The sequence below is a fragment of the Siniperca chuatsi genome, linkage group LG10, assembly GCF_020085105.1.
Source record: "Siniperca chuatsi isolate FFG_IHB_CAS linkage group LG10, ASM2008510v1, whole genome shotgun sequence".
Taxonomy (NCBI): domain Eukaryota; kingdom Metazoa; phylum Chordata; class Actinopteri; order Centrarchiformes; family Sinipercidae; genus Siniperca; species Siniperca chuatsi.
In genome coordinates, this window is record NC_058051.1 from 12,035,928 (window position 1) to 12,057,641 (window position 21,714).

The following is a 21,714-nucleotide window of genomic DNA, read 5'->3' on the forward strand; positions in this document are numbered from 1 at the left end:
TAACCATGGGAAGAGCATCTCATATTTTGTACTAACAAATCGTTTTTCGTCTTGATCTGTTATCCACTACTTGAGCACTCGAACCCCAATGTTCCCAATATTCTCCTTAATTTTTCATTTTAGTAGGTTCAAAGTAAAACTTTCAGCTTTGATTGCTGTAGTCATCACGACCCTAACCCTGGGAGTGTTAGTGCCGTGCTTTACTTTTTCAGCTTTACAGTCCCACTTTGTTTCCCCTCACAGAAGAAGCAGCAGGAGCTGGGGGACATGATGGACCTTTCGTCCTACCTGCTGAGGCCCATTCAAAGGATCAGCAAGTACAGCCTCCTGCTGCAGGACATGCTGGCTCTGGCTGGCTCATATAGGCCAAAAGACATGATCCAGGATACACTGCTCACGTCTAGTGTGTGCGCACAGAGTGTGTGTGGTCAAGGTGCGTATGTTCCTGATCTGACGAGCAGTGAGAGGGAGCGGGAGAGGGCTGAGATCCAAGCCGCTGCAGACCTGGTTCGGTTTCAGATGCGTCACGGCAACGATTTGCTCACCATGGATGCCATCCAGGAGTGTGACGTAAGATATTAAAATGATAGATAAGATGTACTTGATACACAGTAATTAACTGAAGTTAACAGTCTTGTTTTCCTTTCTGCTTTGCTGTACTTTTCTCTGCTCTATCAGGTGAATTTAAAAGAGCAGGGCCAGCTGATTCGCCAAGACGAGTTCACAGTTTTCTTTAAGAAGAAGAAATGTGTCCGCCGCATCTTTCTCTTTGAAGATCTCGTCCTCTTCAGCAAGACCAAGAGGACAGATATTGGCAACGATGTTTATGTCTACAAGCAGTCATTCAAGGTCTCCACACATCCTTGTCTATCAAAGGGCTGTTGGAGCCTCAATACTCAACCTTATTTTTTGCTGTCATAATATACAGTTTATTCTACTTCACAGGTGTTTTTCCAGTAGTTTTGAGTTATACCTCACAGCTATTTGGAGCCTCCAGTATGCAAAGCTTCCTAGTGAAGCTGAAACAGTGTGTCTCCTTGTGTTTTCTCTCCCAGACGAGCGACATCGGCATGACCCACAACTCAAGTGTGAGCAATTTGTGTTTTGAGATCTGGTTCCGCAGGAGGAAAAGTGAGGACACCTACACCCTGAAGGCCTCCAACATGGAGGTGAAGAAAGCCTGGACCTCCGATCTGGAGAGGATTCTTTGGAATCAGGCCGCTCACAGTAGAGGTTGTAAAAACAACACAACATATCTACTATATATATATATATATATATATATATATATATATATATATACACATATATACAGTATATATTTATAGCACTTACCTAAGAGTACAGTTTACAAAGTGCTTTACTGGTTTAAAAAACATATTGTGAATATACTATGTGTTCAAGAGCTGCGTATGCAGGAGAGGGTGTTCATGGGAATGGGCCACAAACCTTTCATGGACATTCAACCCAGTGATGCTGCCATCTGTGACCGAGCTGTCAGCTGTATCCTGCCTGGGAGAAGTAAGGAGCTGCACACACTAAATGTATCTTTACAACAGAGCTTCAGTGTATTTTTTGGAATATTTTCTTCAGACTAGCTACTTAAGTGAAAACATTTTACATTTCAAACCAAGTTCAGTACCACTATTCATAATATACAATAAATCTACAGGGTTTGTATGTGTCAGGCTGGTCCACCACTTTGGTCCAAACTCAAGTATCTCAACAACTATTGGATGGATGGGCACAAAATTTGGTACATACATTCATGGTCCTCATGTGATCCCATGAGTGGTCTTCTAGTGCCACCATGCGGTTCACATTGAGGTTTTTAGTGAAATGTCTCTACAACAATTGGATTGATTACCATGAAATTTGGTGCCGATATTCACGTCCCCCTTAAGATGAATTGTAATAACTAACAAATATCTGCAAAACTAATGAAACAAAAAACAATGAAACATTAGCAAATGTTAGCATGCCAACATGCTAAACTAAAATGATGAACATGTTGAACATTATAACTCCTAAACATTATCATTGTTAACATTGTGAGCATGTGAGCATTCTGATGTTAGCATTTAGCTTAAAGCATTGCTGTAACAGAACGACTAGCATGGCTCTAGACTCTTGTCTTGATTTCTGGTCTTGTTTTCAAGGTTTTTTTTGTGTATCTTTTAGATTTTGTTGTTACGTTTAACTAAGCAAAACTAGCTAACAAAGTAACTAAATGTAACAAAACTAAAAAAGTTTTCCTGAAATAACAGTCATGCTTGTGCCCTCATTGCTCACTGACCAGCCCATTATGTTCTCATTGATGACATTTATCTATGTGTGTCGTCAGTCCCTGTGGCGTGTTGTTCACACAGGGGCTTAGAATATCCACGACCACACTCCATTGGCTCTGGTAGCACCACTTCCACTACCCTCAGCCAATCATCTTCCTCCTCTGGCCGGGGCTCGCTGCCCCCTGCTGGTTATCCCGGGAACCAGTCACAGGGAGTGGACACCAGTCCGGCCATCTGCTCCTCCCCTGAGGCTGTGACTGAAAATGAACTTAACCATCATCATCTTCATCAGCATCAGCTTCATAACTGTGAACAATGGAAAACTCATCATCCTCTGAGTGAGTTTGTTTTTAGGTCTTTGTTAAATAATTTTGTTTTTTGTCTGAAGATCGAAGAGTCTGTTTGCTGTAAACTTCTTAGCTCAATAGCACCTCAGACTCAAAATAAACATCTGATTTCTGTAAGAGAAATCGAATGAACATGTTTATATGATTATCAACCTAAGGTACGATGACATTTGAAGATGAAAAGGTATTTTTAAAGCCACTATAGATATTTAAATAAAAATATTTAGTTTGACACCATCTGGTGGTAGCATCAAGAATGACACTGTGGCAGACAGCAATGCACTCATTACCAACAATATGTACACTACCGCTCAAAGGTTTGGAGTCACCTGTTATATTGATGTTTTTCTTCTTTCCTTCAATAATGGCTATTTTAACATAGATAAAACAGTTTAATTATACACCAAATGTATTATTTACATTTGAAAAAGTTTTAGAATAGTTAAATGATTAAAAGTCCGTTTAGTTGATGTTCCCACAGTGTTGCATTACAGGGGAGAATACTTTTGTAACCATTTTTTCCCCTAAATACTCTTTGATTTTTAATTTGTTTTCCAGTCCAGAAAAGCATAAGTGATCCTAGATCATTTTTGAACCACAACTGTGCTTGCAATTGAGCTCTAAATATTTTGAGCCATCTGCTCTGCTTTGCTAGTCTACTCAATGGTTAGATTGAATAGGTTTAAACTGTGATTTGTCAGTCCATAGTATGTTCAGCTGCTATTCTGCGATCCAATTTCAATAGTGCTAACCCTAGACTAACCTACTATTTCTATTTTGAAGTTTTAAGAATTGCTTTGCTAAAGCAACACGCCTGTTAATTCCAGCTTGTTATAGGCATTATTGTTCAGTTGACACTGAAACAGGAATCTGTTCCTATTTAAATCTGCACAGATTTTAATGCTAAGCTTCCAATTTCATTACCAATGACTGCTGATTTCTTGTATTCTTATTTAACTGTTGCTCAGAGGTATATTTGTCTCTTTCTGCCCTTTCACTTGTCAGTCTGGTTGAACCAATATACACCATTCAGAAATATATTATAAATATATTATATTCCTCTCAGCAATCTGACTGTACCGAATCAATCTTTTGTTGCAGGCGACCCCAAACATTTGAGCGGTAGTGTACGTATCTGACGAATGGGAAATTTTGTTTCCTCAAGGATTTTGGATTTCGATTTTGGATATCATTATTTTACCAATTTTCTCAGTGTGTTAAGTGATGCACAAACCTCAGCTTTCATTGTTCCTCAAAGTATCTGTTATATGTGTTTCTGCCTTAGTGGACAGCACTGAATCATCTGGAGAATGCATCAACCTCTTCAGCAGCTCCGACCACAGCTGCCTGTCTGCCATTGGTGGAGAGGTAGTGGACGACTCCTCCTCGTTTGGGTCCCAGAGTTCAAAGCCGCGCCCACCACTTTGTCGGACCCCTAGCCTGAGGAGAAACGGCTCACCAGCAGTTACCGGAAAGAAAGCAGGTGTCGCCCCCAAACCTCCACATCTGGCTAATGCTCAGGTAGAGGTGAAAGTGTAACAATGTGACCTGGTGAATTGTATGCATTTATTAAATGTAGGAGCTGAAGACAATGGATCAGGACTCAAAATATTGTCAGTTTCTATAATGATAGAAGTTGTGAAGGCTGTTCTTTAGCACACTGATGAAAAACGTTTGCATAGCAATTTCCCAAAACAGATGAATCAGTATTATTAACCAATAACTTATGCTATGGGCATGTTTGACTATTTTATTGAAGTATAATATTATATTTGATATCTTGCATTGCAGGGTGATGACATTATAATCAGAAAATCAACAGAAGTTTAACCCTGCATTCCCTGCAGAAGGTAAAAGTCTAATTTCCTTAAATTAACATACAATTAAACTGAAGATATAGGGGTTATTTTCTAATCTTAATTTTGTTTTCCTTGGAAAAGTTGAACAAAATTGAACAGGACATACAGTAACAGTGTGTTGTATATAAATGTTACATATATAGAAGATCTTCAGTTGATGAGGATTTCTTTTTGCTGCCATCAGTCAAAGCTTTGCTCTTTCACAGACAAACACTGTGAGTTCAGAGCAGCAGCACTGAGTCAAGGATGATGCTGTGTTTGTTCATTTTAGAATATCATAGTCAAAGATCTCTGCCTTATAGCTGTAAGGCATGAGGTTTTTAAAAGACAAAAGTAATATACATTTATTGTGTTACAACATTTTAGAAGCATCTTCATCATGATGTATATCTCTGTTTCTCCAGACAAGGCAAGGCAAGTTTATTTGTATAGCACATTTCAACAACAAGGCAATTCAATGTGCTTTACATAAAACATAAAAGCAACATAGGGCAATATAAAAAAACACTTAAAAAGAGTTAAATCACGATAAAACAGGAGAGTAAAATTTACAGTGCAGTGTAATAAATTAATCATTATTTGATTAAATAAAAGGCAGCAGCAAACAGAAAAGTCTTCATCCTTGATGTAAAAGAACTGAGAGTTGCAGCAGATCTGCAGTTTTCTGGGAGTTTGTTCCAGATATGTGGCGCATAAAAACTGAACGCTGCTTCTCCATGTTTAGTTTTGACTCTGGGGACAGAAAACAGACCTGTCCCAGACGATCTGAGAGGTCTGGATGGTTTATAACGTAGCAGAAGATCAGAAATGTACTTTGGCCCTAAACCATTCAGTGCTTTATAAACCAACAGCAGTGTTTTAAAATCAATTCTATGACAGACAGGAAGCCAGTGCAGAGACCTCAGAGCGATGTGATCCACATTCTTGGTGAGGACGTGAGCAGCAGCATTCTGAATGAGCTGCAACTGTCTGATTGATTTTTTTTTTTTGCAAGACCTGTAAAGACAACTTTTTCCAAATCCTGCTGAGACATAAGTCCTTTAATCGTGGATATATTCTTAAAATGGTAGTAGGCTGACTTTGTAATTGTCTTAATGTGGCTGTTGAAATTCAGGTCTGAGTCCATGACTACACCAAGATTTCTGGCTTGGTTTGTGGTTTTTAACATTACTGATTGAAGCTGAGTGCTGACTTTTAATTGTTCCTCCTTGGCTCCAAAATCAATGACTTCAGTTTTATCTTTGTTTAATTGAAGAAAATTCTGGCACATCCAATCATTGGTTTGTTCAATACACTTACTCAGGCACCATAGTCACCTGGTGACATTGTTATGTACATTTGTGTGTCATCTGCAGAATTATGGCAACATATTTAGTTGTTTTCCATAATCTGAGCCAGTGGTAGTGGCCCTGTGCTGTGGTGTGCTCGAAAACCTGACTGGAAGACATCAAAACAGCTGTTTAATGCCAAGAAGTTGTTCAGCTGTTGATAAACAGCTTTTTGAGTGATTTGACTTAAAAACGGGAGGTTTGATAGAGGCCTATAGAGACGCGTCTAAATTGTTCTTTTTTAAGAGTGGCTTGATGACTACAGTTTTCAAGACCTGTGGGAAGACACCTGAGGGAAGAGACGTTTCTGACAATTTGTAGAAGATCTGAGGCCATTCAATTCAAGCCTGTTGGCAGAATATCAAGGCAGCAGGAGGAGGATTTCAGATGTTGTATAATGTCCTCCAAGTTTAATAGGATTAAATTGTGTGCTATTTGAATTGATTTTAAGTGGACACAGGGACAACACATATCCTGTACCTGATATGGAGGCACTGACTGCCTGTCTAATTTTCAGAATTTTGTCATTGAAGAAGGAGGCAAATTCATTGCAGGCCCTGGTAGATAGAAGTTCAGAGGCTACTGACACAGGAGCGTGCCTTTTCTCCATGGAGATCTTTTCTTACCAGAGACAGCCTTCACCCTAGTGGGTGCAATTTTAGAATTGAAATTATCTACAAGCTCATTGACCCAAGAGTGGGTGGGTGTGGAAGAGAAAGCCTGAATAAATATTTCATAGGTGTTTTCAGTGATATACCGTTTTGTGATTACCTCTGTTTGAACATTTGTGTGCACGGAGATAGCACTCTCAAAGAAAACACAGGAATGATCAGAGAGAGCAACATCAGTCACCACAACCATAAAAATATTCAGACCCTTGGAGATGATTAAGTCCAGAGTGTGCCCCTCTGTCACATGCGTCAGTCCATAGTTATCACGAACACAACCCAGTTCTTTTGTCCATCTGTCCTAGGAGTTGTCAACATGGATGTTAAAATCACCAACAATGACTACACAGTCAAAGTCAATAAATATTATAGACAGTAGTTCAGCGAAGTCATCAAAAAAGTTTGCACAGTACTTACGTGGCCTGTAGATATTTAGAAATATAGCTCGAGAAGAGGAATTCAACTGAAGAGCCACATATTCAAAAGAAGCAAAATTTCCATAAGACATCTTCTTGCACTGGAGGGAATCATTAAACAAAATGGCAACTCCACCTCCTTTCTTAACCACTCTAGCGTCGCTCATGAAACTGAAGTTGGGAGGGGTAGACTCAATAAGCTGCACTGTTATCTTGGTCTAACCAAGTTTCAGTTAAAAACATGAAATTGCTTGGTGATTATTATTATTGTCATTATTATTATTATTATTATTATTATTATTATTATTATTATTATTATAGGAATAACAATTTGTGCCTTGATTATTGTTGCAGATCATCGGTCCACTGAAGCTCATCGGTCCTGTTGGAGATCTTCTGGTCACTCTGCAGACAGACGGTTTATAGAGGGAAAAAGTTATTTTGTGTGGCTACACAGTCACAAGGCAGTCAGCATTGTCTGGGCCCAAGGTCTCGTTTTTAAGGATTTATTGAAGCAATTGAGGTTTGGTGTGTTGGTATCATATGTCAATCATTCAAATGTGGTTGTCTTATTTCACATATACTGTAGACTGATAACACCCATGCAAGAAAGAAGAGACTGCTACGTGGGTGATGTCGTTGACAGATTCATCAGAGTGAGAGATGTACACTCATGTGGGCAAGCTAATTTTTTAAACAAAAACACAATATTGCATGACATGACATGCAATATTAAGCAGCAAACACAGAATATGTCTTTGTCCACAATATGTGTCTTGGTGCTTTGCCCCAGCAGAATCATCTTCATCCCCTGCAATGTTTTTGTTTTAATATGGAACTAAGCAGCAGTTGCTACAGCTACCATGAAGAAAACATCTTTTATTTTGATGTCCTGAGCATAAGCAGCTCAAAATGGGAATGGGTATTAATAGATTTACCGCTACACATTAAGTCCCCAACAATTCAAGAAAAAACAGTTCATCCTCACAAAAAAGAACCTGTTCTTTCCTGAATGTGCTCAGCAAACCAACCATGTTTTTTATATTTAACTGCCTCTCCTGTCAGATTCACCTGCATGTTACATTTTACATGTCTACAGACTATACTGGTAATTGGATTAAAACTCGCTCTTTGCATATACATTTAGTAATTAGTAATATGTATTTGCACCATCTACAATAACACATAATGATATATGTATGTGGTCAAGGGATGCATTAAAAATATATTTTGTGGGATCTTCTGTGCTGTACAGCCTGTACAATTAATGATATGCAGGGATCAAACAAGAGAAGGTTATATTTATTATCGTCATGGACGTCAACAGCTTGTGTGGAACAAACACACAGGACCAGCATATGTATCTGAGAGCAAACCACACCATGTGGGAGACCACTTCAGTCCAGTGACAAAAGTAAAGCTTATTGCTCTGCGTTTCATGCTTCTTTTCATTCGCTAGCTGGCAAAGCATTACTTGAGAAGCAATTGTATATCATTATTCTCACAGCTGGACTACATTGTTTTGGGTACAAGATCACAAGGGAAACTTAATGGAGTCCAAGATACAGTTCAAGTCCAGAGCTCTCCACTGGCCATTAATGGAGAATCACATGGATACCTGTGCATATATGGAAAAGAAAAATTTGATGGTGTAGTGATTTATATATAGTAGTTAACGTATAAAGGTATTTCTGTTTCTCCTACACTTTAAGGGTTTCCTGTTTATTTCTTTTGGGCCATTTTTATACTACTGCTTTCTTTCCAAACATTTGTTTTAATCTGTCTGGCTCTGAGATTCTTACAGTAGTCCTGTATTTAATAGTTTATCAGAAGGGACAGACCACTTGCGTATGTGTTTTCATATCTGGATTTGAAATACTCTGTAACTCGTGCATTTAATGCAGAGATAAAAGATCTTGAAAGACTGGGTTGTCTACATAATCATAATATTTAGCAAGGAAGCAACACAACTACCACACTATTATTTAGGGTCCACTAATGGTTCCATACTGATCAATGTTCCAGCTTCACTCTCATTAAAATGACCATTACAAATGTGTAGTTTTTTGATTATTTAAATGCTTTTTAATGTTATGATGTTATTGATGAAAAGTATAAATATTTTGTTAGGTGTGTCATTTTATTGTCTGTGCAAAATGTACAGTATACAAATCATGACAGGATCTTGAAAAACTGAGGTCACAATGTTGACCTCTGTTTATTTTATTTTAAAGCCACTAACGTTTTATGACATGGCAGATCCGTGTTTTTTCTGTTTTCTATCACTTTTTTTATTACTTACTTGCTTTCTTCCAAGCTTTTTCTTTTGTTAATGTGTTCATTCATTATATTATTTGGTTATTCAAATGTGTGGTAAGTGAGGTTGTTGTTTTGTTTCTTTCTTTCTTCTTCTGTTTTTTAAAGAGAAATTCTAAGTTTCATTTTGTATCATTTCTTCCCTCTGAACTCTGTGCAGCCTTTACTGAGTGACCAGACAGATTGCAGCAACATGAGGATATGGCACCAGAGTGTGGTGATGCTTCACTTAGGACAGCTGTAGATGCTTATTGCCAAAGTTTTTCAGTTCTTTATATTATGTTTCAGGGATATTGTTCTGGCTAGAAGTGTATTTTTAATTAATACATTTTGTGGTCAAATGTTATGAAATGTAAACTTACATAGTCCCTTCTGTTCAGCATACACCGAACAGTTTTGTTCCTTTGATCTGTTCACGAAATTAGAAAAACTGCACATTCAAGTTGCCCTTTCATGACCTCTTTCCACCTTCTTCCAGTAACTTAAAAAAGTCAAAGTGAAAGTCTCATCATGCTGACTTGTGAAGTATTTTACTGCCTTGCAAAAGAACAAAACTGCTAAGTTGCTTGTATGTAATGTAACTGTATGATGTGTAGGCTAATTTCAAGGGCATCACTTTCTGTTGTAAAGTGATGGGGACATAAGGGAAAACAATGTAAACTGTCTTCGTATGCGATTTTAGGAAATGTAATGGGGGGGTCTGCATGAGGTCATAGTAGATAATTAAATTGCATAATGGAACATCAAAAGGGCATAGCCTAGGCTACTACAGAGTCAACAATACAAAAATACTCAGCATAAAACACACATTAACGTCGACCATACAAGTAACAATCATCCATCACATCCACAGCTGCAACACCATGTCAATCGAACAATGCCAAAATCACATCTGCTGGAGAAAGCACCAGTGCATGTCAGTCAGCCCAGCGATAACAATATCTAATATCACTGCCCTAAAATATGACAAAATAGAAACAACTGAAGGAATAACATTAACGTCACCTAAATATAATAAATCAAGCTTACCTTTAGATGTTAAGTTAAACTGCCATACGGCTTCGATGCTGCATACTTTTTTAACGTTCGAGAAAACGAGAGTTCACAAGAGTTCATGAGTCAAGTTAAACCAATTATGACTCATAAGGTTTAAATATCGATAAGTGAGAACATGAATTAAACTGGAGCAGGAATTAGAGTACGTCTATTTATTTATCCATATTCATTTTAAACAAACTCAAATTATTGATTTGATTTTTTATTCATTCTTTTAACAAATTATGCTTTTAAAAAGTGATGGGGACTAAATTAGCCATTTCAAAAAGTAGTGGGGACATGTCCCCAGTGTAAATGACACCTATGTGTAATTTCCTGTTTTACATTATAACATGTAATTAATCAGTTTTTGATTAATTTTGAATTATAAAATTTTGTTAATGTTGAATCATACATTAATATACAGTACGTTGCAGCTACAAAAAATGGCATAGCTAATTTATGAAAACATTTTGTTTTATTTTTAAATCTACATGTAGATATGTTTAAAGTTAGTTGTGATATTGTTGTATTGTATTGTTATATGTTATATTGTATTTTATGTGACACACACACACACACACACACAAAATAAATGGATTTTAAAAACTTGTGAATTACCAGTAATTTGCTGACTACGGATGAAGTTTGGTAAAATGATTTTATGCATTTTGAGTTGAAAACTTTTCTGTCCAGAACAAATCTTTAACAAGACCATGGTCAAATGGAAGGAGTGTTCTAAATCTAGTTGCACTTCCTGACCAAAAACAGAATTAGTGATGTGATGAATAGACATATGGGGGCGCCAAGATCAGGTATCACATGCTACAAATATCCCTCAGGGACTGTTGCACTGCAGGATTGTTAACCAGTAAGCACAGACTGCAGCTGGAGTGTCAATTCCCACACACAAGTCGAGGGACAAAAACTTCACTGCAGACATGAGTCAAGGTAAGGAGGAAGAAAAACAATTTTTGTCTCATATTGTAGCACAGGTTCAAGTGTTAGTTATATTGAACAACTGAAGATGCAGTTTCTCTCTGTGTTACTTCACAGAGTCTAACTATTTTGAATAAGTAGCTGATTGAGAGTCAAGTGTGAAATGTGAGCAGGAATGGTGGATGACATTAGATATGTCAGATCTAGAACATAGAGTAGGCTAACACTGTATCTGTGTTGAGGAATATCTTGCTGATGATTTCTGGTGATTTATCTGTGAAGAAACTTTGAGAGGGTGATCAAATTTTGATGAAGTCAAGTCAAATTTTCATGGTCTACTGACATTTGTACATATGATACAATAATTTTTAATTGATGTGACAAGTGATCTGTGTTTCCATCTCTTCACACAGTCTTGGACATTGAGCGTTGTGATCTGGACATTAAGAGGAACAGCAGCAGCCATCATACAGAGCTGTTTGGAGAGGAGCGTTTGATTGTCAGAAGGGGACAGCCCTTCAACATCATTTTACATTTGAAATCTGGCAGCAAAGAGTTCCAACGGGGTGAAACAAGCTTCACACTCATCGTTGAAACTGGTAAGCTTCTTGTTCCCCATTGATTAAGTTTACATGTTTATATATGTGTGTCCAAAAATAAATATTTGGAGGGGTTGTGTATGGATGCATGCATGAGTACATCGCCACTGTGTGCACAAGGATTTGTGTTTCTCTCATCTGGATTTAGATTTAATATTCATGTCCATCTCTGTCTCTCCAGGTCCGTTACCCAAAAAAGAATCAGGCACTAAGGTTTCCTTTGGTCTACGTGACTCCACAATTGACACTGAGTGGAGTGCATCTGCCACTAATGATCCCTCTGGAAACACAGTGTCTGTATCTATCAGTTCCTCACCCGACTCCCCCATAGGGGTCTATTCTCTGACTCTGGACCAGGAGGGGCAGAAGACCAGTTTAGGACAGTTCATCCTGCTTTTTAATGCTTGGTGCCCCAGTGAGTACATTAGGTTTTTTCCCCCTCCAAATTATTATATGATTTGTTTATATTGGGTTGTGCTCCACATGCAGCTTTTTTTTCTTTTGAATCATTGTGTTTACATAATTTGCACAATTGTAAGTAAGAAAGTTATATTCCACCTAGCACAACAGCTGTAAAACATCTAAATGTTGAGATGTTATATACTGTAGGATGCTATCATACCGGCCTAAATGTGTTGGTGCTTTATCTGTACTGACTCACAGGAGATGCTGTTTACATGCGCAGTGAGACGAAGAGGCAGGAGTATGTTTTAGCACAACATGGGCAGATCTACACTGGAATATTTATACATATCAAAGGGATACCCTGGAACTACGGACAGGTACACAAAATGTCAAACATTACTCACTCAATAAAGTTCAATAAACTGTACACAGAAAAACTTCTCTAATTGCTTCTTCACTGTGACTGAAAGTAGCAATTAACATGGCACTATTTTAATATCCGGTTACATTTATCAAGCATAGTTTTTCATATTCCATAAAGTTTACTCAGTTAACAACACTGTCATTAACAAAATATAAATATAACTGACACAAATCCGTACATGCTGCGCCACTAATCTCCTTCTGTCTCCTCTGTTTGTTTGTCTGTCTGCAGTTTGTACCAGGAATACTGGATATCTGTCTGAAGATCCTCGATAAAAACCCAAAATGTGTGTCTGATGCTGACAAGGACTGCTCTGCCAGGAGAAATCCCATCTATGTGACCAGGGTGCTGAGTGCAATGGTAGGTCTGTGTCCAGGCTTTAGTAAGAGTTGAGACCTTTTGGATGCCATTTAACCAGCCTATGAATAGCGTTATTTTAGCTGTGCAGTCAGAGATTACCATAGTGCACCAGAAAACCCTTTGTCTGCTCCTTTATATTGTGAGTGATCTATTGGTCTGCAAGGCAAGCGCTCTCATTCTTTTGAAACGTTCTCTTCTCTCCAGACAACTTTTGTGGTAGAAAGATGCAGTTAAGACAGGAGTTTTTAACATCATGTGCAGCCCTGATTCAAAGCAGCCAAAAGAGCTATTTCTACTGGGTCATTAGTAGTAGTCACTATACAATAAACCAGTACCAGGCATGTTCCAAGAAAATGTTTATAACCATGACAGCAATAAAAACATGAAAAAGGGTCTGCACACTGTAGCTCCCTTGAGTGCAATTTATTGGCACATCCACTAGTGACATTTCGAGCTAATGCTCTTCTTCAGACTTAGTTATATATACAGAGACGGCATCCTTAAATACATATGTTTGGTCACCTGATAGTCACATGTACACAATACCAGTGAAACATAAAGCCCGCATAAGAAAAACATATATATACATATAATACAAAAAACATATATATAAGACCCTCACAGCACACAAGAATAACATCAAGCCAGTAGCCGTCATATCTTCCATGGCTATCGAGGTGCCTCTATATCCAAAATAGGATGTCCCTGAAACATTTAGAAACAGGAATCTACAATATCCAGCCCAAGAATATTCACAAAGGAGGGGGACAACATATGCATCTAGAGTAAACCAAGTACATAGATTATAGCGAATGGAAATCATTTTATGTTTATCAAAAGTTAGTTTCTTTGAACTGATGAGCAGTTAGCTTCTGCCATCAGTGTATGACTGTGTGTGAATGTGATATGTAGTGTGAAGCGCTTTGAGTAATCGGAAGACTAGAAAGGCACTGTACAGTCCATTTACATTAAAATCCTCATTCAGACCAGAGTACCCAGTGTGTATATCCAAAATAATTCCCTCCTCAGTAGCAGAGAGTCAATGTCACCTCCTCTCCGTGGACATTTTATAGCCTCAATGCCAATGTATCTGAGAGTGGATATGTTGTGTTGGGCTTCAGTAAAGTGGATAGCTATATCCATATAACCATTACAAGATCATGCACTATATTTAGGTTATATGACATACTGAGGACGCACTCACGCAAACCCAACATTACACACATATTGTCCTCGAAATTATTCACTTTTTCTCCCTAAATGTTTGCACTGACTATAAACTCACACTTCTAATGTCTAGAGAATCATGTGCTCTGGTCTATCAGTACTAATTTACATCCTTTACGCTGACCTTTTCTGTCCATGATGGACTCTTTAATTGTTCACATTTTAAGAGAAAACAATTTAACGCAGTCTTGATTTTCAGTGTCCCTTCCGCAGGACTGGCCCTAGGATTTCTGGTGGCCCTAAAGAAGATTTTGTTTGTGGCCCTTTAATAATCAAAACTTTGGTATTTACTGCATTAGACTTCCCATAGAGTTCAGTTATTGTAGCTGGTTGGCTATGTGTCTTGCTAATTAATTACTATTACTACTATGAAGTCCTTAAGAGATCTTAAAGCATAGTGGAATGCTTTCAAAAACAAAGGCCTGGTATTTCTCCATTGTATTTCAATTCAAATTTTGCACTTTAATTTTTCCAGACCTCTGTGAGCTTGATGAAACTGAGGTCTGACTATGTACTGTAAGATATTTGTCCCAAATAAGCCAGTGTTGCTTTCAAAATTGAAAGCATCATTAAGGAGCCTTTTCCATAAAAGACCTGCGAACAAGAGTTGAGAAAAGCAAATGAAAAACTTTTAAGCAAACCTTGTACACATTGATTTAAAATGTATATAGTACTAAGCAACTGAATGTGACAAAATGAAAAGGATCATGAAAAATGTTCAGGATTATACTTTTGATTCCCATTCTCTCATTCACTTATGGTCCTCCTGCTCTCTATTTATGCTTTCTGTCTCTCTCTCTCTTGTCCCTCCTCTGTCTGTGCCCACAGATCAACAGTATTGATGACATGGGTGTGCTGGTGGGAGCGTGGGGAGAGATTTCTGATGGAGTTCATCCGGGACAATGGATTGGCAGCGGGGACATTTTGTGCCAGTGGGCAGAAAGTGGACCCGTCCGCTACGGCCAATGTTGGGTCTTTGCTGCTGTTGCATGCACAGGTTGGAGCACAGTGTGGAGTGATGTCTTTATTATTAGTCTTTGATGACAATTGTTATCTCAAGCATGTGCTTTAGTAAGCTGGTGTGATGACGTGTGGCTCTCCCCCCTCCTCCAGTGTCCCGTGCCCTGGGCATCCCATGTCGAGTGGTTACTAACTTTGGATCGGCTCATGATACTAATGCCAACCTGGTGATAGAAAAACTTTTTGATGAAAATGGTGAAAGAATTTATGAAGGTGACTCGATATGGTGAGTGTGTGGTAGTGATTATTACCACGTTGTTAAACATACACTGTATGCATAAACACAACTGTCTCTTTCGACCCATAATTTTTTACATTCCCTTCTCTCATTATCTTTCGTTCTTCCTACACAATTGAATGAAGCTTACTGGTTGAACGCAAAATGGTGATGTCACTGTCCTCAATTTGACAAATTTTACCAGGAACTTCCATGTTTGGGTGGACAGCTGGATGACTCGTCCTGATTTGGGGTCAGAGTTTGATGGGTGGCAAACCAGTGACCCAACCCCACAGGAGAAAAGTGAAGGTAAACTTTGATTTGAATGTCCTGTTGTCCTGTTGTTTGTCCTGTTTCCCCAAACCATTTTCCAAGAGCAAGTCCCACATGTGAGACTGTGAACTGACTATTTTTATGCTGCCTTGGCAGACCAGTTACAGAACAAAGACAAAATAATGTAAACACTTCATGAGAAACTACTGTAACTGTATCTACATCACAGCTTCTACAAAGATGGGTCAAACTGGGTTGCACGCAAGTCACAGTATTTAACCATGGTGGTTAGTTTCAGCTTCTGACAGTAGTCACAGGTTTGGTATTTGGCTATGGCCTATGCCAAACTCATGAAAGCTTGTGTTTAGCATTTTCACATGACTCATCTCGAGACTGTTCTCCATAGTAAACAAAGTCATGTATCACACATCACCAAGCATTTTTTTGCAGTTTTGTTTTTACCAATGCACCTGACACAGATCACTTGGCATTTTTGGAGCGCTGTTACTTGTCACACGTATCAAATGTGGTAAACCTCTTTTGTTGCTAAATGCTGCTAACTGGTCAACTTTGTAGCAGTGTTTATAATGTTGGTTATGTATGTATTAAATTTAAGTCTTTTACCATTTGGTGTTTACATAATTTTGGTTACTCCCCGTATTTGTATTAAGACACTGACTGCAACAGTAAGGGTTCTTAAAATACTGTGTGATGCTGTCAGGTGTTTTCTGTTGTGGACCGGCCTCACTTAGGGCCATCAAGGAAGGAGAGCTGACCAAGAAGTATGATGCTCCCTTTATCTTTGCTGAGGTGAGTTTTTGCTCAAACCTTTTAGTGTAACATTTAAAAGAAAAACACACAGAAAATATATATATTTTAAGAGATACTGTGTTTGTGCAGATGTGTATATAAAAATATCTCTTTCTGCTGTTACTAGTTTACTTTCAGGTACTTGTCATGTTTTCTTATGGCATAATGACTGTTGACTGAAATGTCTTTAATCAGTATTATTTCATGTCATCTCATGTTGTGTATGGATTCAGGTTAATGCAGATGTTGTGGAATTGGTGCGCCAGTCAAATGGAGAGTTTGCCAAATACAAAGGATCAACTACGTCTGTTGGCCGCTTCATCAGCACCAAAGCTGTGGGCTCAGATGACAGACACGACATCACACACCAGTACAAGTATCCAGAAGGTAATGCAGAGTCACACGTGCCCATCACACGTGACTCCAAACCACAAACCACACGCATTACGTACATGCATACATTCTCACACAGCATGAATATAGACTCAGATGACTTCAAATTAAAGATGTAATCTTGTTGCATGGATCCATGTCTATCAAATCTAATGATGGTTTTGAAGGAGACTGTCTGTCTTAAACACAGGAGCTTAAACAAGACTTGATGTACTGATTCTGATGGTTTTCAGGCTCAGAGAAGGAGAGGCAGGTGTATGAGAAGGCTCAACACCACAACAAGCTACAGCAGCGAGGAGAAGAGCCAGGGCTCCATCTCAAGGTGTTTTTATTATTCATACATATACAAGGGTTAGAGATGTAAAAACACATCTTAGAAAAGGACTTAAACTCAAAAAGTCAAAAAGTTACTGCAGAGGTGGCTCAGTTCAAGCTTTAAAAGAGATCTTGCAATGGACACAATGATGAAAGTTTCAGCACAAGACAACATTAGAGCTCCAAAGAGGCCACATCATCTGTGTCTGAATTGCAGGTTCATTAGTCAAAAGAACAGAAAAAAATGTAACATGTCAAAGGGAACTGTATCAGAAATAATGCCAATACATGCAAAAGAGGAACAACGGTCACAAATTGAAAATAACCAAGATTGGTATGACATACAGTACACATGTGGATGTCAAATACTGCTAACTGGAACTGTAACCGAATATGAGCCACATTTGTGTTTGGAAAATGTCATTAAGTGTCCTTAAATAGAAACCTAATTAAACAGTTTTATCAGAATATGCTGATACTGTTCCAAAGATCACAGAATTATCCTTTTCAACATACTGAAGAACTACCTGCTTATAGTTAGAAATATAAAATATAATAATGCAATTATACTATTGTATAGTCTATGAATTCAACTAAACAAATCATCTTATAATCCTCATTTAAGATCAAACTTGCTGATAACATGATCATAGGCTCGGACTTTGAGGTGTCAGCTGTCCTCACTAACAACTGCATGGAGACAAAGACCTGCTCCTTGCTGTTCTTTGCCAGGGGTGTCCGCTATGACGGAAAACAAGGAGAGCGCTGTGGACATGCTTCAGACAAAGTGAAGGTGCCCGCTGGAGAAGGTTAGCTCGGATCTTAGTGCAAACACTTGACACCACAGTATCTGAGCTGTGCATTTAATACTCTCACTAAAACTGTCCTTTACATTGTTAGCGTGTGCAAATAGTCTTTAAGGTACCTCTATGAAACAAGGCCTTCATCTGCACCTTTATCTGTCAAAAATGTTATTATCATGCTTGCATATAAATTATTTTAATAACCTAACTTATATGTATATAATATATGTGGTTTTTCAGAAAGACGTCTGTCCCTCAGACTGGAGTATGACCATTATGGATCAGTGATCACCTGTGACAGGTTGATTCAGGTGTCAGCCATCGCCATCGACAAGCAGACCGTATATTACCATAAGGCTGAGAAGACCATTGTGTTAGACGAGCCAGACATAGAGATCAAGGTATGGGCGATGTATAGGTAAAAGAAATATATTCATGAGCAATAAAAATGCCAATGTGAATTTTTACATGGCCAAAACAGAACTTGAGTAGCAAGAAATCATAAGCTCAAAGCACAACAAACTTAATAAGATTTAATAATTACATTAGTAAAACTTTTTTCTTACCAATATAAAACTGTACAATAATATAGTACAGTTTTATATTATTTACTTTCTGTCTGTAGTGTCTGTATGTCCTCCTGTTTCTCAATCATATCTGGATCACGCTGCAATTGCAATTTTGCATTTTATAAAAGTTATACTGTAATGTAATCAGTTAGAGAGCCTATGTGGAGATTGTATATTTACCAGGAAACAGGAATAATTGTAAATTGTATTGACGTTTTAACCTTTAGCCTTTGACTTTTTAACTTTTTAACCTACTAATTGGTAATACAAAGAATTGTATTTTACCTGCATGACAGAAGCATTTTACACAACTGCATTGCAATACACAGTAAACATGCAGTTATCTGGAGAAGTTTATCGTAATTGTTTAAAGTTTAATTTGTGTTCATTTTGTGTTAATTGATTTTGGTGATTCGTTAATTGACCTAACAGGCGGCTGTGGTAGGATGGTACGGCAGGTTGGCCAGTAATTATAGGTACGGTAGCCCCCATCCCCTCCTGTTTACATGTTGAAAGTGTCTTTTGCATTATTTGGTAATTGTAAGTCTTTATTTAACTGTATGGTTTATTATGACATAATTTTAATCATTAACAATTTATGTTATTATGTTATTTATTATCCCACATCTCATATGATGAAACCTGTTTGTCTGAATACCTCTTTGCAGCTAGTGGGAGAAGCCACAGTGAACCAGTCTATGACGGTAGAGCTGACCTTGCTGAACTCTTTACCAGAATCGCTGCAGGACTGCAGCTTCACCATAGAGGGGATCGGCCTCACTGACGGCAAACCCATAACCGCAAAGTATGTCAGCTCCATCCCAACTCTTATGTTATTTGAGTATCATTCCTGAGGGCAGGGCTTATGTAACACAGAGTAGCTTAAATTTCTGAGTTCCCGGTCCATTTTTCACAATTGAGAATGACTTCCGGATGGGAGCTGAAACGTCTTGTGTCCACAGTGTCCAGATGACTACGACTGAAACCTTTTCAACGATAGAACGAGAGAACACTCCTGGACGAATGAGGCACTACACCGTCTTATTTTGACTGATGATGCTCATTGTATTGTGTATGATTCTTGCAGGATCGGAGCTGTGGGCCCCAAACAGGAGGCTAAGGCCAGCATTGAGTTCAGTCCCACCAGTTCTGGCTCCAGTTGGTTGCTGGTGAACTTTGATAGCAACAAACTGAGGAACATCAAGAGCTCCATCAATTTTGTTGTGAAGGGTTAAGCCAGTACAGAAGAACAAAAGTTTTCTTTATTTTGTTGTTTAATTGGACTACAGTAGGTGGAGATTACAGGGCTGCCCTTTCATAGGGACTTTATTTAACCCACATAATATACTATACTAATATACTATCCACAATAATATTTTTAATTAATAATTTTATTAGCAAACACAAATGTTGATGAAGGGGAAAAAAATCCAATTTGCTAACTACAAATAAAATTTTGCAAAATACAACTTTGAGGCTTGGTGTTATTTGTTGTCTTGTGATGGGTTTGTGTACCTGCAGAGCGGCAATAAACTCTCAGCGGACGGATATCGCCATCAACTATTGGTGTCACATAACGCCAATGAGCAGCAGATATTACTGACATTTTATTGTTTTAGGTTAATACCGCTCTTTATGACATTCAAAGTTAGAGATTGCGTAGCACTCATTTTAAGGAAAACTTTGGGCTGCAGTGCAGCAGGAGTCACCATAAGTGATGAGGACAAGAGCCACCGTGATGATGTTTCTGAATACCATTTAGTCAGGGGCATTATACTCAGCAAGCCCTTTATCATTGATGCTATGGGTGTATTGACGAAATGTTTCACCTGACTTCAAGGTATACGTCCAACATTCGACAGATCAATTAAAATGCTAGGTCACATTTAAAGCAAATATGTCAGTAAAGCATGCTGTTTACCCGGATAAGACGAAGTTATCTGTTACAAATCCCCAGGCTCAGCTAACTTCCTGTTAAAGTCGAGTATACAAATTCACATGAACTAATAAACAATTACCTTTTATTTCTACTCCTGCGGTGGTTGACGCGGGAGATGATACATTCAAACTCCTGCTGATGTCTCCACCCAGAGACAGGAGTCGCTGTTCTCATCTGGGGGGTGACAGTTGCTGCAGAAACTTTCAGGTGCGATTGGAATTTTCTTTTGTTTGGTTTGTTTGCTTGTGTCTTTTATGAAATTGCAGCCTTAAAGTACATTCTTCAACACAATGTGAAAGCCAAGGATAACACTACAGGAAGGGAATCTGATGAACCGGAAGAGACTGACGACCAGTGGGCTTTTAAATCTGCACAAAGGTAAGATCATTTTGTGTTAGTCTGTTTGATTTGTGTTAGCTGTAATACAGTAGGCTAATTGATCTAAACTCAAGAGGAGTATGTGATTTGTTTTATGTGTTCCTGAGGATTTATTGTTCTCTTATCCACTTAGATGTGTAGATTTGTTTTTGGACCAGAAGGGTTGATCTGGGCTCATCTGTAACAATCTAGTGAGGCAGCTGTGAATAGGCCACACTGTTCTGTTGACATGCTGTGATGTGCCTGAGTGAATATGTGCATGGTCATCATTTCCATGTAGGGAAGATATGGTCTACAAATGCATCTAACTAGGTGGAGCAGTATAGTCCTTGTGTGTAGAGACTGATAAATTGCCCAGGCCACGTAAATCGGCAGATATTCGCTTTTTAAAGATATAATGGTATCGGTGAAATACACTGATACCATGTTTGCCGATTTGTTGTAACAAGAAATGACAGTACAGAAATGCTAGAGATAAGTTTGAGGTAGTTTAGAAACAGTGTCACCACTGCTTATCTGCCACAAAAAGCCAGCATTGATTGGGCTCTACTTAGGTTTGTCTGATAAAGTAAAATACAGAAAGTATGATGTGTCAGAGTTCATGATGAGGGTTGGTACATAGATCGTCTGGCACTCCGTCGGGCACTGACACCCCATATTCCAGCTGTATCCCCCACAAAACACCCCAGGAGACATGGTCATAAGTCCACAAAATACACATGAGCTTGGGGGACAGACTTCCAAGGGCTAGGCTTTGCACGAATCCTCAGAGTCTGCTTCCTCCAA

The 21,714-nt window shown here is 38.4% G+C and overlaps 2 protein-coding genes across 7 annotated transcripts in view; both read left to right on the top strand.

Annotated features, from left to right (window-relative positions):
* The window catches only part of LOC122882739, a 37,889-nt gene extending 28,838 nt beyond the window's left edge, over window positions 1-9,051 (top strand). For 2 of the 3 annotated variants that reach the window (XM_044210443.1, XM_044210444.1), the window contains exons 18-24: window positions 244-570; window positions 679-849; window positions 1,056-1,233; window positions 1,405-1,521; window positions 2,345-2,626; window positions 3,921-4,156; window positions 7,261-9,051. In XM_044210443.1, the coding sequence (XP_044066378.1) occupies window positions 244-570; window positions 679-849; window positions 1,056-1,233; window positions 1,405-1,521; window positions 2,345-2,626; window positions 3,921-4,156; window positions 7,261-7,332 (1,383 nt within the window). In that variant the 3' untranslated portion in view covers window positions 7,333-9,051. Of the gene's footprint in view, window positions 1-243; window positions 571-678; window positions 850-1,055; window positions 1,234-1,404; window positions 1,522-2,344; window positions 2,627-3,920; window positions 4,157-4,426; window positions 4,486-7,260 lie in introns of all 3 variants that reach the window. The other variant, XM_044210445.1, reaches the window with a different exon arrangement.
* Window positions 9,052-11,051: 2,000 nt separating this feature from the next.
* Window positions 11,052-20,079, top strand: LOC122882740 (protein-glutamine gamma-glutamyltransferase 2-like). Of its 4 annotated transcripts, none has more exons than XM_044210446.1 (15): window positions 11,052-11,208; window positions 11,610-11,795; window positions 11,977-12,210; window positions 12,459-12,577; window positions 12,856-12,984; window positions 15,040-15,208; window positions 15,325-15,457; window positions 15,654-15,757; window positions 16,443-16,531; window positions 16,765-16,918; window positions 17,158-17,246; window positions 17,865-18,048; window positions 18,283-18,443; window positions 19,280-19,416; window positions 19,699-20,077. In XM_044210446.1, the coding sequence occupies exons 1-15, from the start codon at window positions 11,199-11,201 to the stop codon at window positions 19,844-19,846; spliced, it is 2,046 nt and encodes a 681-aa protein (XP_044066381.1). In that variant the 5' UTR covers window positions 11,052-11,198; the 3' UTR covers window positions 19,847-20,077. The 4 variants fall into 4 exon arrangements, 3 of the variants coding, with proteins under 3 accessions (XP_044066381.1, XP_044066382.1, XP_044066383.1); XM_044210447.1 differs by lacking the exon at window positions 19,699-20,077 and adding an exon at window positions 19,044-19,087 and having other exon boundaries at window positions 19,280-19,417; XR_006379448.1 differs by lacking the exon at window positions 19,699-20,077 and having other exon boundaries at window positions 18,275-18,443; window positions 19,280-19,414.
* The last annotated feature ends 1,635 nt before the right edge of the window (window positions 20,080-21,714 follow it).